At 48.5% G+C, this 15,185-nt stretch overlaps 1 protein-coding gene across 4 annotated transcripts in view; it reads right to left on the bottom strand.

The window, feature by feature from the left end:
- ZFAT (zinc finger and AT-hook domain containing) overlaps positions 1-15,185 on the bottom strand; it is a 137,564-nt gene that overhangs the window by 65,802 nt on the left and 56,577 nt on the right. For all 4 annotated transcript variants that reach the window (XM_032467923.1, XM_032467926.1, XM_032467924.1 and 1 more), the window contains exons 5-7: positions 14,788-14,938; positions 8,277-9,706; positions 7,237-7,469 (exon numbers count right to left, since the gene is read on the bottom strand). In XM_032467923.1, coding sequence (XP_032323814.1) covers positions 7,237-7,469; positions 8,277-9,706; positions 14,788-14,938 — 1,814 coding nt within the window. The remainder of the gene's footprint in view (positions 1-7,236; positions 7,470-8,276; positions 9,707-14,787; positions 14,939-15,185) is intronic.

Genomic DNA, 15,185 nt, shown 5'->3' with positions numbered 1-15,185 from the left:
ACACACACACACAAATCTCTTTAAAACTGGCAATTAGAAAACAACTCCATCAAAAAATAAGCCACGAAAAAGAAACAGACTCACAGACATAGTTAACAAACTAGTGGTCACCAGGGGGAGAGGAAGTGGGAAGGGATAAATTAGGAGTTTGAGATTTGCAAATATTAACTACTATATATAAAATAAATAAAAAATAAATTTCCTCTGTAGCACAGAGAACTACAGCCAATATCTTGTAGTAACCTATAAAGAAAAAGAATATGAAAGCAAATATATGTATGTGTGCGTACGACTGAAACGTTATGCTGTGCACCAGAAACTGACACGCTGTAACTGACTATACGTCAATAAAAAAATAGGCCAAAGACCTGAAGAGACATCCCACCAAAGAGGATATACAAATGGCAAGAAAGCATATGAAGATGTTCCATGTCATATGCCACCAGAGAAATGCAAATCAAAACAACGAGATGCCACCAGACACCTACCAGAATGGCCTAAATCCAAAACACTGACAACACCAAATGCTGGTGAGGATGTGGAGCAATGGGAACTCTCACTGCCTGGTGGGAATGAAAACAGTACAGACATTCTATAAGACAGTTTGGCAGTTTCTCTCAAAACGAAAATACTCATACTATATGATCCAGCAATCACACTCCTCAGCATTTGCCCAAATGAACTAAAAACTTATGTCCACACAAAAACCAGCACACAGATGAAGCAGCTTTATTCATAACTGGCAAAACTTAGAAGAAACCAAGATGTCCTTCAGGATGTGAAGGGATAAACTGTGATACCTCCAAGCAATGGAATGTTATCCAGTGCTAAAAAGAAATGAGCTCTCAAGCCATGAAAAGATGTGGAGGAAGATTAAATGCATATCACTAAGAGAAAAAAGTCAATCTGTAAAGGCTACGTATTTATGATTCCAACTATAAGACATTCTGAAAAGTGGCAGAATGATGGAGACCATAAAAAGATCTGTGGTCGCCAGAGGGTGAGGGGAGAGAGGGATGAATAGGTGGAGGATTTGTAGGGCAGTGAAACTTCTCTGTATGATGCTATGATGATGGCTATGCACCATTAGCCATTTGTCCAAAGCCCAAACACGGGCAGCACTAGGAGTGGACCCTGATGTAAACCATGGGCTTGTGAGTGTTACTCATGTGTCAGCGCAGGCTTGTCAACCGTAGGAAAGGTAGCACTAAGGTCTGGGAGTATCGGTGGTTGGGGAGCTTGTGCATGGATGGGGACAGGGGACACGTGGGGAAATCTCTGTACTTTCTGCTCAATTTTGCAGTGAATGTAAAACTGCTCTAAAAAATAATGTTTATTAAAGGAAAACACACACATCACATGCTTAAAAAGAGGCCAGACTACAGTGAGAGCTCAATAAATCTGAGTGACGTTGCTTTCGTGGTTTCAGCATTGTTATTAATGCAGCTCAGCCTCAGGTACCAGACCTCCTGGTGGGTTAACGCACTCTGGAATCTCCAAAAGGTGGATCTGAGTGAGCATTCTTCCAAATTCCTTTGTGGATTAGTTCCTGCCAGTACAGAATGTCTCCTGAGGCTGCGTACTTTATATTTAAAAACAAAAATGAAACAAAACCATAATCCCTCTGGACAACCGAACAGTCTAGACGCACTTCCCACCAAGCATTTGGGTTCCATGCAAGGCCTGCTAAGCTCAGATGCCCAAGGGGTCCAGGCAGCTCTTGTGCAACTCTCCCGAGCTTTCTGCCCAGACAATGCTACCAGCTTCTGCCCAGGATACATCTCGGGCTCCAGGCTTCTCAGTGTACTCCCAGTCACCGTCCTCCTATGTCCCTTGACCTTCCTGGTCACTCCATCACTCGCAGCACCTGCACACGCGTGTTCACATGCCACTTGGAGAGATGCCCTGGGCCCAGCATGCATTGTGTAGGAGGCCTGCCGCCCCGTCGGCTGCCCCCAACGTCCTCATCATCGGAGCTGATGGAGGCATTCAGAGGGAATTGGAAGGAGTTTACAGTGATCTCTCGTGAGCCCTTGCTGTTTGATTTTTTTCCTTTTAATCTCTGATAGTCTGGAAGCAATTTTATCTTAGAGTTTATCAGGGCCCTTCATTTCTCGATGCCTTTGAAGATTGTCGGAAGGATGCAGGCAGTGGGAAAGGGTGCTGGGAGAAGGGTGCACTCCAAGGACTCATTTATTTCTTTTTCAAAACCTCAGTTCCCTAGTTGGAGATGAAAACCCAAACTGACACGGCAAACTTAAAAAGAATGGTGGTTAAAAGAGTCCTTGGCAGAGGAGGAGAGGGAGAGACCCACGACGCAATGATGGTAAAAGCCCAGCCCTCAGGTTTGTTTGCTCTGATGGAAACGGCCTTCAAAGCAACACAAGACTCTTTGAAAGAAGAGAGGTGGCAGCAGGAGGCTGGGGTCATGGTATTGGGGGAAGGAGCAGCCCTGGGGCTGATGCTCAGAGCCCAGCTCACAGCTCTGGGTGAACCTGGCCTTGGTCTACGTCTCTGTGGCAGATGCCTTGGCCCCCAAAGCAACAGGATGGTTCTCAAGTCTGCAACTAGCGGTGGGTGAAGATATCATATAAGTACCCCTATGAAACAGGTGACCAAGTTACAGAAGTATGGCGAGGGATTCCACTCTGAACAATTTCTCAGGAATAAAAAGGCCGTGGTTCCAGAATCTGATGACCCCTATGGACTCACTCATTCATTCCTCAAACCTTCCAGGGACCTTGTCTCGTGCTGGGCATTGCACTGAGGACAGGGTGGGAGACACTGGCCCTGCCCTCAAGGGCTCATGACCTAGTGAGAAGTGCCAGCACACAGAGGCCGGTCATCATCATGGGACACGCAGAAAGTGTGGCAAAGACAGGAAAGGTGACACTTAAATTGTGGCTAATTTGAACAAGTTAGAAAAGAGCCAGAAATGTCCTCCATTTGGAATTTCAACTCAAGGATCATCCTGGCCACTGAAAGTGGTTCTGTTCTGCCAGAATGTGCCCTCGCTTCCGGACCTCGGGCTTGCTAACGGGCAGCTGTTTTATGCACAGAAAGCTCCAGTAGCCCGAGGTCTCCAGCACTGTGGATAAACGCCCAAAGAGGGCAGCCCAGAAACAAACTGGTCTGTGATGGTGTAAGAAAAGACCATACGCTTGCTGCAAAGGGAAAACCCGGAGTCCAATTGCTTTAGTTCAATAACATTTTACTCTATTTATAAAAAAAAAAAAGTACTACCTGAAAGTAATGTAACATTATAAATCAACTATACTTCAATTTAAAAATTTAAAAAATAAAAAGACTTTGTTGACAGTGTCTAAAAAAAAAAAGCAAAGACGGACCCATTGCGTTCCAGAAAGATACTGGAGCTAGCTCCCTCTCCTTCTCTGTGCAGTGCTGGCGATATATTATTTGAGTTTACTTCTAGCAAGCACATGTAAGATTTTGTAAATCTGTGTAACTTTACAGCAGACAAAGCACTTCTCAAAGACAGGCACCACACCCTGGATGGAAGCGCCACCACCACCACGCAGCCACTCCTCCTCCTCCTGCCACCACTACTGAAAACAAGGATGCGCTAGGGTAGACGGGCCTCCCCGGCAAGCCTGGACCTGTGCCGTGTCCCTCACAAACGTCATCTCACTGAATTCCCACAGCAACCCTGGAGGCAGGGACTGTTATCCCACTTTGCAGACCAGAGGTCAGAGAGGAAGGCAGTGAAGCCACACCGCTTCCAAGTGGCAGATGTAGAATGCGACACCAAAATGTGCCCACTCCTCCCAGCTGCAGGCTCGTAGCTGCTGCAGTGCCCTCGGCCTCGGGCACCCAGGAGTCTTCTGAGAAGGAACACAAGCAGGAGATAAAGGGAACAGACGGACATACCCTGTACCTCCACCATGAGCTCAACTTCCTGCTATTTCAAGTGTCTACATCAGGACAAACTTATTTAAATAACAGGTTCCCAGGTCCCCCCACCCCCGACAAAGTATGGTGGAGGTCTGAGTGGGGAATTGCATTCATAACAATTACCCCCAAGTAATTCTGAGTCAAGATGTCATAAATTACATCATCAGGGTCAGTGACTTACAAACTTATTTTATGGGCCCCGCGGAGGCCACCCACTTGACTTCGCCACCCAGAACATACATGAACACACACTGACATACAAACACATTGAAACACGGAAACAAAGGACTCAGAAGACAATACTTACTACCTTGTTATGGGTAAACAGTGCTGAAAATTTCTATTTCATTCTATTCCACTCCATTTTTGAGATATCCTAGTTGTAATCCACTAAACTAATTTCACAAACCATGGACCATGACCTGGGGACTGAGAAAACACTGACCTGGGTGTGCTCTACTTATTTGCTAATTTAATCCTTACAGTCCTGAGAGGGAGGAGAAAGTACCATATCTCCATTTTACAGATGAGAAAAACTGAGGTTCAGGGAGGCTAGGCAATTTGCCCAAGATCACACAGGCGGATAAGGGGTCTGAACTCTAACATGTAAGAACCTGAAGGCCCCTTTTGTTGTACAAAACCGTGGCTTCTCAAGTCTCCCTTTCACAAAGTTTGCACAGTGCTATAAAAAGTGGGTTTGCTCCAGAAATGTCACTGACTAACTCCCTTGACTCGGTCCGCACATTTCCTTGATGCCAGTACATCCCTGACTGTAGTCACACCATCTGGTTACTACTGGGAGCGGGGTGGGGGGCGCTGTGTTAGATGCACACGCCTCCCCATCATTAGGTGTATCTTTAGCCAAGAAATGGTTGCTGAGAGTCAGGGAATTATGATGGGCACGGGGCTTGAATCCCATCTGTGACCCTTCCAACAGTGGGAATGTGGGCAAGTTACAAATGACTCTGGGACAGCAGGCTCCCAGACTCCCCAGTGGGCAACACAGTCCCCACCTCCTGGAGGTAGTATGAGAATTCAGTAAGGTCACACGGGGCCTGGACCACAGGATGCAAACAGCAACTGATACTCCTCCAGGTGCCTTCTTGAGTGTCAGTGCTGAAGAGAGAAGCCTCTTCAAAGGAAGATCAAAACCAAGCAAGGTTGAAAAGAGAAGCTTCTTTAAATGCCAGTGTATCAAGAAAAATGAAAGCATGTGAAACTGGGGTCAAAGATCTCAGTACACATTCCCGACGCTCCCCTGTTGACTGTGAGGCCCAGGGATGCAGCCAGGAAGGCGAGCTTCAGCACCCAAGGGCCAGATGGTACCTGAGCTGGACCGTGCATCTCTGACACCCACAGTGGGCACGAAGGAGCTGAGTGTGACCCCCGATTGTAAAGCTCTTTCACAGCTTCCTCGTCCACGCCAGGCTTTAGCTCACATTTCATAACCTCTAAACCCAGAGCAACAAGGTCCAAAATGATAAGGGATAAATAATAGTAATTCTCGCAGTCAAAGGCATAAAGTGCTTGCTCCGTGTCAGGCCCTGTTCTGAGACACTAACTTACGCTCCCTCACCTTGTCCTCACCTGAGGATGGGGAAACTGAGGCACACAGCGCAGTTCTGTGACTCCTCTTGAGGCCAAACACGTGGTAAACGGGAGAACCATGGTTGAAACCTGGTCTCAACTGCTACGCTCCAACACTGGCCCCGAGAGCCCTGTTCCCAGGTTGGCTTCACCCCCTCTGGATTTCGTAAGAGTTTCTGGCGAAGTCACGGTAATGGTTTCTGCCACCTCAGTGTTCCCTGCCCATGAGAATACTGAAAGCCATATCAACTTAACTGCAATTCCAAAGTAAACAGGAATGACACGCCTTCACGCCCCCCACACACAGACAGGGAAGGGATGGAACACGTACTAGGAGGTACCTGGTGACCGACAGCGGCTGCTCCAGTCAGCTGTACAGGCACTGAGCCAAGCTCTTTACCTGGAACACTCCACTCTGAGATCCACAGACACACGCATGTACACGTGTATTATGTGTCTAGAGGTGCGTGTGGTACCTGTGTGTACACCTGTGGGTGTTTATAATGCATGTGTGGATATATGTGGATGTATCTGTGCATATATGTGTATATATACATGTGTATGGGAGTGTGTATAAAAAAGATACACATTTTTAATATATATATTTTTACAGAAGGCTAGCAAGTCTCAGAAAGGACAAGTGACTTGTCCGACATCACACAAGATGTGTAAATGCTGGGGACAGGATTTGAATGCAGGTATCTAACCCCACAGTGCATGTGCTCTTACCTACCCACTAAACCCAAAACACCCTGCCTTCGCCCTTGGTAACAAACTGCTGGAGCGTTAGCGATTTGTAGGCCAGAAAACGGAGGGAGCACGTCAAGTTTCTGAAGCTGCATTTTGTGCTGTCTGTGGCATAAAATGGAATTCAATTAAACTAGAACCGCACCTGGGGCCAGGTGTGCCACCTTTATAACTCTGAGAGTCTCAAATCACTCTCAGGTGTCAGCCTCTCAAGTTAGAGGAGAATGTGCTAAAATAACTTTCATCCATTATGTTACATGATCACCCACAAAAGAATTAAACAAATTTTATCACCATGAATATTAACAGAACCTTGAATTAACATATCACTTCTTTTCTAATAAAAGGGCCCTGCAGAATTCTCTCTGAGTTTCCAACAGATAACACAATAATATGACAACAGTGACCATCAACATTTACAGTGCTCTCACTGTGACCCAGACGCCGTGCCGAGCTCTCCACAGGCATTACCTAGCTTAATCTCTCAACAACTTTTAGTGGCAGCTACTATTATTGTCATCCCTGTTATTAATAGTTTTTTAAAATGTCATTTAAGGGGGAAGGGTGTAGCTCAGTGGCAGAGCACGTGCTTAGCATGCACAAGGTCCTGGGTTTAATCCCCAGTCCCTCCATGAAAAAAGTAAAATAAAATAAAATAAAATGTCGTTTAAGAAACCCTTGCTTTATTTCCATTCTGTAGATCTTTCTTATGGAGACCTTCTCCCATGCTGAAAAATTCGCCCAGAAAGCAAATTTATTCAACCTTAATCTTTTTTCCACCATATTTGAGACTCTCCCTGCGAAGGGAACCCTGGGATGAAGGCACTCGTTAGGTGAAGGGCCTGCTTTGTGAGAAGGACCTCTCCGTCTTCCGGGTTGGACGCTCACACACTGTGTTCACAGGAAGCAGGGACACCTCCATAGGCATCAATGCGAGAAAGCAAGGAGCACCCAGGGGAGACGGGGCTGCCGCTCGGGCTTGCTACTTACCAGCTCTGTGTGAACTTTAAGATGTGCCTGCAGCTTATATTTATCTGGAGTCGAGTAGTCACAGCCGTCAGTGGGACACTTCAGCAAGATGTTACTGTGTTTCTGAATTACATGGCGTTTAAGGCAGTTTTTGGTGATGGAGGAATAATGACACTGGGAGCAATAATACAGATGTTCCCGGGTGTGGGTGCGGACATGCATGTCAAAATGCACTTGGTACCAAAAAAGTTTGCCTAAAAAAATATTTTCACATGAGAACAAGGAAGTTTCTTTTATCCTGAATTTGATTTTTTTTTCAACTACTATATTTATCTCCCTCTCCTGCTCGTCCGGGTCACCCTGCACACTTTCCACCACATCTCTGTCTGGAAATTACTTTTCCAAGGTGGGAGGCTGTAAATATTAAGGGTGCTACTACTTTTGCATGACGTCAGAACTAAGAGAGGAGGAAAGAAACGTTTACTGGGGACCAATTATGGTGCCAAATGCTATTATGCATCTGCGTAAAATCAAAGAGGTGCTAAATTCTGCTGACACCTGGGACAGCTACTTCCGGTCCTGCCAGCTCACCAGGAGACCCAGAGGCCGTGCTCTCACCGGGAGCTGGAAGGGCTGGATTCAGGGTCTCCCTACAAAGAGCTGCAGCCCCTTTTGTGACCTCTTCTCTGCTCATCTAGAACATGGCCACAACGTACAGCTCTACTTCAAACTTGTCACGTGCCAGAAGGAAGCTTCCTCTTGGTTAACAGCGTTCTGGCCGAGGCCGTGGGGTAAACCTCCGCATGCATGCCTGACCAAGCCGGCACGGTGGGCTGCCCCGCCATCCCGGCTGCCTTCTCAAAAGCCTTCACGCACTAAACTGCACCACGGTGGCCACCCGTTGCTATCTACAAATGAGGGCTAGCTCACTTAGAAGGTGTTTTTGCCAAGAGACACGCGCTCAAATCAAACACGCGGTGACCCCCAGCCAGGCGGGGATGGGTGGGGCCGCCGGGAAGGAGAGCTCCGCCCGGCTGCAGCCCCGAGCCGCCGCCCCTTACCACAGTATTCACACTCCAGGTCTCCATACACCTTCCGGATCCTCTCGCACAGGCCGGGGTTCATGCGCCGCTTCTGTAAACTGTCCAGGATCCTCATGAACGCAGTGATGCCGGCCCGGTGCTCAGGGGCAGGCGTGCAGGAGTCAGGCTGGCACAGGGCCGCGTCCCGCCCACCAGCTCCCGGCGGAAGGTCTGAGGCCTCCGCTGGGTTCGACCTGAGACACCTGCTGGGATCTGGGCCATCGGATGGGAGGGCAGCCACTTTCTGTCCTTCGGCCGGGGGGCTCTCAGCACCCTGGACCTCTGGGTCTGCTTCACCTTTGGCCTTGGGCAGCAGTGGTGTGACGTCCTCGCCCTGGGGCTGGGCGGAGCCTCCCTGCTGGGTGTCCAAGGTCTTCGCCGGAGCCTCCGGAGCCTCCGCGGAAGAGGCATCGTTTTTCAACAAGAACTCATCCGAAACCACCGAGTGCGGATGAAGGTCCGAGGCCCCCTCGGAGGCGGCCAGCTCACAGGGTAGCTGGGCGGCGGCCGAGCGCACCGGCGGGGCAGGCACTTCCACGGGGGTCTCCGGCGTCCCCCGCCCCTGCCCGGGCCGAGCATCCCCAGGGCCGGCCGCCTCCTTAGATGCGTTCACCCCCTGGAACACAAACTCCTCTTCTGCCAGCTGCAGCTGCCCCCCCAGGGCCTCCTGCTGGATGTCCCCGCCAGGCTCCAGGAGGCAGAAGCTCTGGTTGATGGAGCTGGTGAAGACCAAGGTCTCCTGGGCTGCCCCGTGCGCCTCCTTGATGTGCGAGCGCAGCCGGATGGAGCTGACGAACTTCTTGAGGCAGATGGCGCACACGTAGACGAACGGGTGTTTCCTGACGTGCAGCTCCAGCGCCTGGTACTTGGTGGCCCCGTGGCCACAGAGCTCGCAGGCAAAGGGCCACTTGTCACCGTGGACCAGCATGTGGCGGTCGCGGTCCAGCTCGTTCTTGAACTTGCGCTCGCAGACGTGGCAGTCGTAGAGCAGCTGCCGCTTGCCCTCCCTGGTCATCAGGCACAGCTCGTCCAGGGCCTCCTTGACCTTCCCGTCCTGTGGGTCGTGCGCGCCGCGGATGTGCTTGATGAGGTTCTTGACGTCCGAGTACTTCTTCTTGCAGAAGCGGCAGTGCTGCTTGATTTTCTTGTGCACGCGCTCGATGTGCACCTTGAGGTGGCCTTTGCTCAGGCAGGTGAAGGAGCAGTAGTCGCAGGCGAACTTCTCGCCCGTGTGCTTGCGCAGGTGCACGTTGAGGTTGGCCTTGATGGCGCTGGCATAGCTGCACTGGGAGCACTTGTAGGGCTTCTCGTTGGTGTGGATCCTCAGGTGCGCCTGCAGCGAGTGCTTGAACTTGAAGACCTTGTTGCAGTACTCACAAGTGAAGATCTTGAGCTGGGTGGGCCCTAGCCTGGAAACAGACGACAGCACGGTTACCGCTGCAGACTCTAAACCTTCCCCGTGCAAACGGCAAAGGCTGAAAAGGGAGCTAAACAGGGCTGAGGATGGATGGATGCATTCATTCATCAACAAGTAGGGCCCGAGGACCTTGTGTGGTCCAGGCACACACGAGGATGGAAGAGTGGGTGGGTCCCTGTTCCTCAGCAGCTCACAGCCTTGGGGGGTGGGGGAGGAGACAGGCCAGCACCTGGCCACATGACAGTGCATAAGTGGTGACAGGAGTATGTGCAGGTGAAAAGAGAAAGGGACCTCTAACCTGGATGAAAGTAGCTGGGAAGAGAAGAGTCTGGGCTGAGAGATGCAGCACCAAGAAGAGGGAGGCAAGAGAGGGAAGAGGGCTGTGTCATTCACAAGGTACACGGTCACCAGTGGTGTCCCAAAGCTGACCTGGATGTATTCCAGGGTATTTTAACAGGACCAGTCTTACTGGAATGAACTCAGTCTGCTCCATGAGACTAGAGACAATCCATTTGGGTTTATTCAATAAGTTTTGATAATCCAGCCTTGCCTATTCATTCAATCACATGTTGGGGTAACACTCTTTCTCTGCAAGTTTCCATGTGAGGTCCACTTATTATCAAAAGACCCCTGGCCTCTGTCCTTGCCCTCACTTCTCCCCAGGAAAAGTGAGTGAGTGTATCTGACCAGCGAGTTTGGAGCAGGACCTAGCCTTCAAAGCTGAGCTCGCCTCTCCCCTCCTGGTGAGGACATGCCTCCCTGTGGACAACATGTGATACAGCAGACACCTAGCCCGGTGGCCCCCATGAGTCTGGCCAGCTGCGGTCAGGGACTGCAGGACGGGGAGCGGGCCAGGCCACCAAGCCCTGCAGTACAGTCAGCAGGAGCTCAGTGTCCACCTGCCCTGGGCTCTCCCTCCCACAGCTCCACCAGTCACGCACCTGCTGTCTGAGCCTCCACCTGCCTCCTCCTCCATCATGGTTGGTTTAGAATTCAGACAGGGAAAGTAAGGTGGTTGTTCAATTGTCATTTATTAAACTCCTACATCACTAATTAATAAATGACTCTCATTTTACTAACACTCGCCTGTATGTCTCAGGCACTGTGTGAGCTGTTGTGCACGTGATGGAGAAGAAAAGAGTGGTCTGCCTCACGGATCCTTTCACTCTCAGTCCAGCAGCGTGTGTGCTGAATAAGATGGTAACTGTAATAACAGGTACACTTACTGAGAACTTATGACATGTGAAACTCTTTGCTAGGTGTTTAATCTCAGCCCTACCATTATGCCCATTCTACAGATGAGAAAACTGAGTATTTACCCAAGGTCACACCGTAAGTGATAAAGCCAGAATTTGAATCCAAACAGACTGCCTTTCTCTAGAGCCCGCACATTCTTCTGCAAGCTCACACTGCCTGGCATGACCGTGAACACCACCCCTCGTGTACAAGTGAATCAGGCCTTCTGAGTGGAGCTCCCAGTGCTGTTGGAACAGGTGTGCCTTGTTTGTGGAATCAACAAATGACAGTCACCAAAGTACTGCAACTTGCACTGGGGACAGGAATTGGCAGGTGAGGCTTCCTCTGTCCATAACCACTCCCTCTGGACTCTGCCCAGGTTATCCAGGTAGGTCCTCAGAAACACTAATCATCATTTAGGACCGTTAATCAGACACCATGAACCTGGACCGACTGTAACTGTGAAGTCTGTATTTATGGAACCATCCATTCAGCAATGTTTGATCAACACAGGTTGCCTTGTGTTTAAATTTAAAATATTTAAATGAATTGAGGGCCATAAACACCAGAGGGTACAATTCTCATGATGTAATTAAAATATTCAAATCTGAAAGTCGGTACCCTGCCTGCATGCTAAACCCAAGGCTAATTTAAGGAAACTAATCTGGATCTTCCTCAGATGACAAATCTAGAAGGTGATACATTTCACTGGAGGAAGCAACTCTAGATTCAGAATGTTAATTAAATAAACCACTCACCACAGCGTTTCCTCCTCTAATGCAAGTTCTGAATGGTCTTAGGAGAATCCTTCCCTCTGACTTTTTTGTATTATTACACAAATACCTAGCAAAGCCCTCAGTGCCACTTCCTGCCACAGGTGATGCATCTGAACCTCAGTTGCCGGCCTGTGCCTGGGAGCTGCGGGAGAGCCGCGACGTCCTGTGGTTCCTATTCCGTTATTTCACTGCGAACGTCCCCTACTCAGTGAGAGAGGTGCTCTCACCCGCTGCATTATAGAAAGCATTTGGGCAGAGCTTTAAAAGATCAGACCCTTTGGTCCAGTTGTTCCACTGCTGGGAATCCATCAAAAGAAAGAATACAAAGTTCGAATGGAGGTGCTCAAGCCCCAACTTTTCACAATAGTTAAGACTGGAAAGCCGCTTGAAGGTTCCAACACAGGGAACTAGTTTGTTTGCACAATTTTTTTTTCACTCATTGATTCATTCATATGAAAAAGTATTCCAGGCACTGGGGACACAATGGGGACAAAAACAAATACAACTCATGCTCTCCCAGAGCTCACCTTCTAGTGGTGGGCCAGCCTAATAAACAAATAAATGGGCAGATATGCCCACCAGCCCCTGCTGTGATGGAACAAGGCAGGATGCTCTAAGAGCCCAGGTCAGGGCAGACTCATCTGTCTAGGGGGCAGGGCAGGCCGCCCTGAAGACTGGACATTTGAGCAGGTAGCTGAAGAAGGAACAGGAACCAAGCCAGGGGAGGAGAGGCATCCAGGAAGAGGAAGAGGCACCTGCAAGGAGAGATCAAGGAAATCAAAAGGACCCAGATGGCCGAAGCAGAGGCTGGAGCCCAGAGAAGCAGCGGGAGCACAGGACGGGACCCCGCTGCAGAGGCGGCAGCCTGGAAGACCCTGGAGGCCAAGTCCTCCAAAAGCAGTGTGAGGCCTTAAAGGGTACAATCAAATGGACATTTTACAAAGATCTCATTGGCTGTAACGCGGAGAGCTGAGCAGGTCACAGGATATCTTCATGATATCACAGCATGCCACTACAAAACAGAGTTCGTGAATAATTTGAGTAACAAAGGGAAATAAGTATCACATGTTCAGTTATTAAAAGCAAGATACGAAATTGCATATAAAATATAAGCTCAATTTTTTTGAGATATACAGGCTGAACGAGGCTGGAAGGAAATAACATTCAAAATATTAACAGTGGTTATCTTAGGGTGGTGAGATCACAAATGATTGTTTTTTCCTTACAGTTTTCCAGACTTCTAAAATTTTCTATGTAATAAGGCTGTATCATATTTGTGTGGGAATCTAACTGTTATAATAACATAACCCAAAAGTTTGTGTCTATATTTTAAAAAGCAAAATCGTCATGCAAAAAGTCTCTTTCATAACTATTTTATAATTTATACTATAAAATATTAAAAGAACGCTTGGCAATGGGAATACAGCTTAAATCTGTTGATTAAATATTGAGCATATCTACCTGCAACTAGGGTAGCATTTAGTTGAAACCCTCCCCAAGAGACCTTGAAATATACTGAAGATAATTAACTAAGGTCTACAAATCAGCCTGTGGTGAGACAAGAGTGATCTTCAAATTTAATTCCATCTCAGTTATGCCAAAGCAATGCCTATTTTTACAACTTTGTCAAATAAAGTCAGTTGCTCACGTTTGCAAGAGTAGAGGACGAGGCTACAAATTAATGAAGCCTCCCAGATGGCATTACGTCCTAATTTAACAAGAGCACTTTCCATATATGTTATCATTTACTCTGACCACTAAACTAAGTCAGATTCTGTTGCATAATCACGGCTGGTATGAGAGAGGCTCGGAGGCAGAATCACTGTGTCCGGTCACAGCAGAGTGGAGGCCTCACCTGGGCAGCGGTCCGTGACGGTCCTGTCCTCTCCCACATCCCCAGTGCCTGGCACACAATGGCTGTTTAATCTGCTGTGTGCACTCTGGTAGAAGGGTCTAGATAGAGCCAGCCCAGCTCTGTCTGGCGCTAAAACTTACACTCTCTTCAAGAACACCTCGTTTCCCCTCTTTCTGAAACAGAGGGAACCCATTGGCACTGGCGCCTTCTCTGTCTTTCCTCCCATCTGGGAAAATGTGTGCAGAGCTCTGGTGATGAGTTTGCTAACCGACCTCTGGAGGTACAGATCACAGCCGACACAGTGACCAGGTGCCAGGGAGGGGCTGGGGGACACGCCAGTTCACTGCAGGACATCAACGCACCTGATTTGGAGGGCAGTTTTCAATGTCAGTTAGAGTTTTAAGCACTCACATCCTGTAAGACAGCAATTTCATTTCTAGCAATTTACCCCACAGGAAGTCTTTGAAGAAGTATTGAAAGAGGGAGGGACCAAAACCTTGAGCACAATGTTGTCCGTCAAGCAAAAAAGAGCCCTAGAAACAATAGTGCACCCATACAACAGCAAAACGCTTTTAAAAATGTACTTGCTGAAAAGGAAAAATCAAGGTGTGGTAAAAATTTTTAAGAGTGCCTTTGGTATTTTGTGTTAGGGAGAAAAATAACAAAATCAAAGCACTATATTTTAGGGTCTCATAAAAAGATGATGGTGGCATGTGAACCACACTGTCAACAGGAGTGACCTCCGTGGGAAGAGGAACCATGGATTACAGTAACTGCACATCATATAGGATGCTGGAACTTTCTACAAGATGTTTGTGTCACTTTTGAAAATAAGGGGGAAATAAGGATTTCCTTTTTTCATTACTAATTGTGCAGCTATAAAAACCAGAAAACTTACTGGGGAAGGCCATGTTGACACCTCTTTTTATTCAGGCTAAACAGAGGTTTGCCTTAAGTAAAACACCCCACCCACATTAAGCCAGCAGGTGCTCAGCCTCCAGGCATGCCACTCTGTGTGAATCCCACAGAGGCCACTCTGGCTCGGCTGGTGCACTGGGGACATGATGGACGGGTTGGTCCTTAGGTTCAGCCAGGAAACCAAAACCCTTTACAAACGAGTTTGTGGACCGAGTCCTGATGAACTAACATACTGGTCCTCTCACCCTCTGTGGCGGTGGCCAGAGTCACACAGAACAGACGCTTTACCTGCTGGACTTCATGGGCTGCTCGTAGGGTGTCTGCTGGATGGCGTACTCTTGGTACCCTCTGCGAGGCGCGAGGTCGGCCGCCGTGGCCTCGGGGTCTGTGGCTCCAGTTTCTGGGGGCCCGGCCTCCACTGGAACAATCTTGGTAGCACCTGGATGGAGGCATAACACACTGGTATTAAGAAGGCACCACAAGGGCCCTGACCCCACTCCCCCAGTGCAGGGAGTCAGCCGGAGAAGTACGTAACTTAACTGTAAAGCACCACGTTTAACTTGTGTGTGTGTTTGCAGGGAAGGGGCAAGTTTTCCAATAATCTATCAAAACCTCCTTCTGAGGTACATTTTCACTTGATCTATTTATTAAAAACAAAAACATATAGATTTAGACTGGAAGAATTA

The sequence above is a fragment of the Camelus ferus genome, chromosome 25, assembly GCF_009834535.1.
Source record: "Camelus ferus isolate YT-003-E chromosome 25, BCGSAC_Cfer_1.0, whole genome shotgun sequence".
Taxonomy (NCBI): domain Eukaryota; kingdom Metazoa; phylum Chordata; class Mammalia; order Artiodactyla; family Camelidae; genus Camelus; species Camelus ferus.
This window is presented reverse-complemented; position numbering and strand designations above follow the sequence as displayed.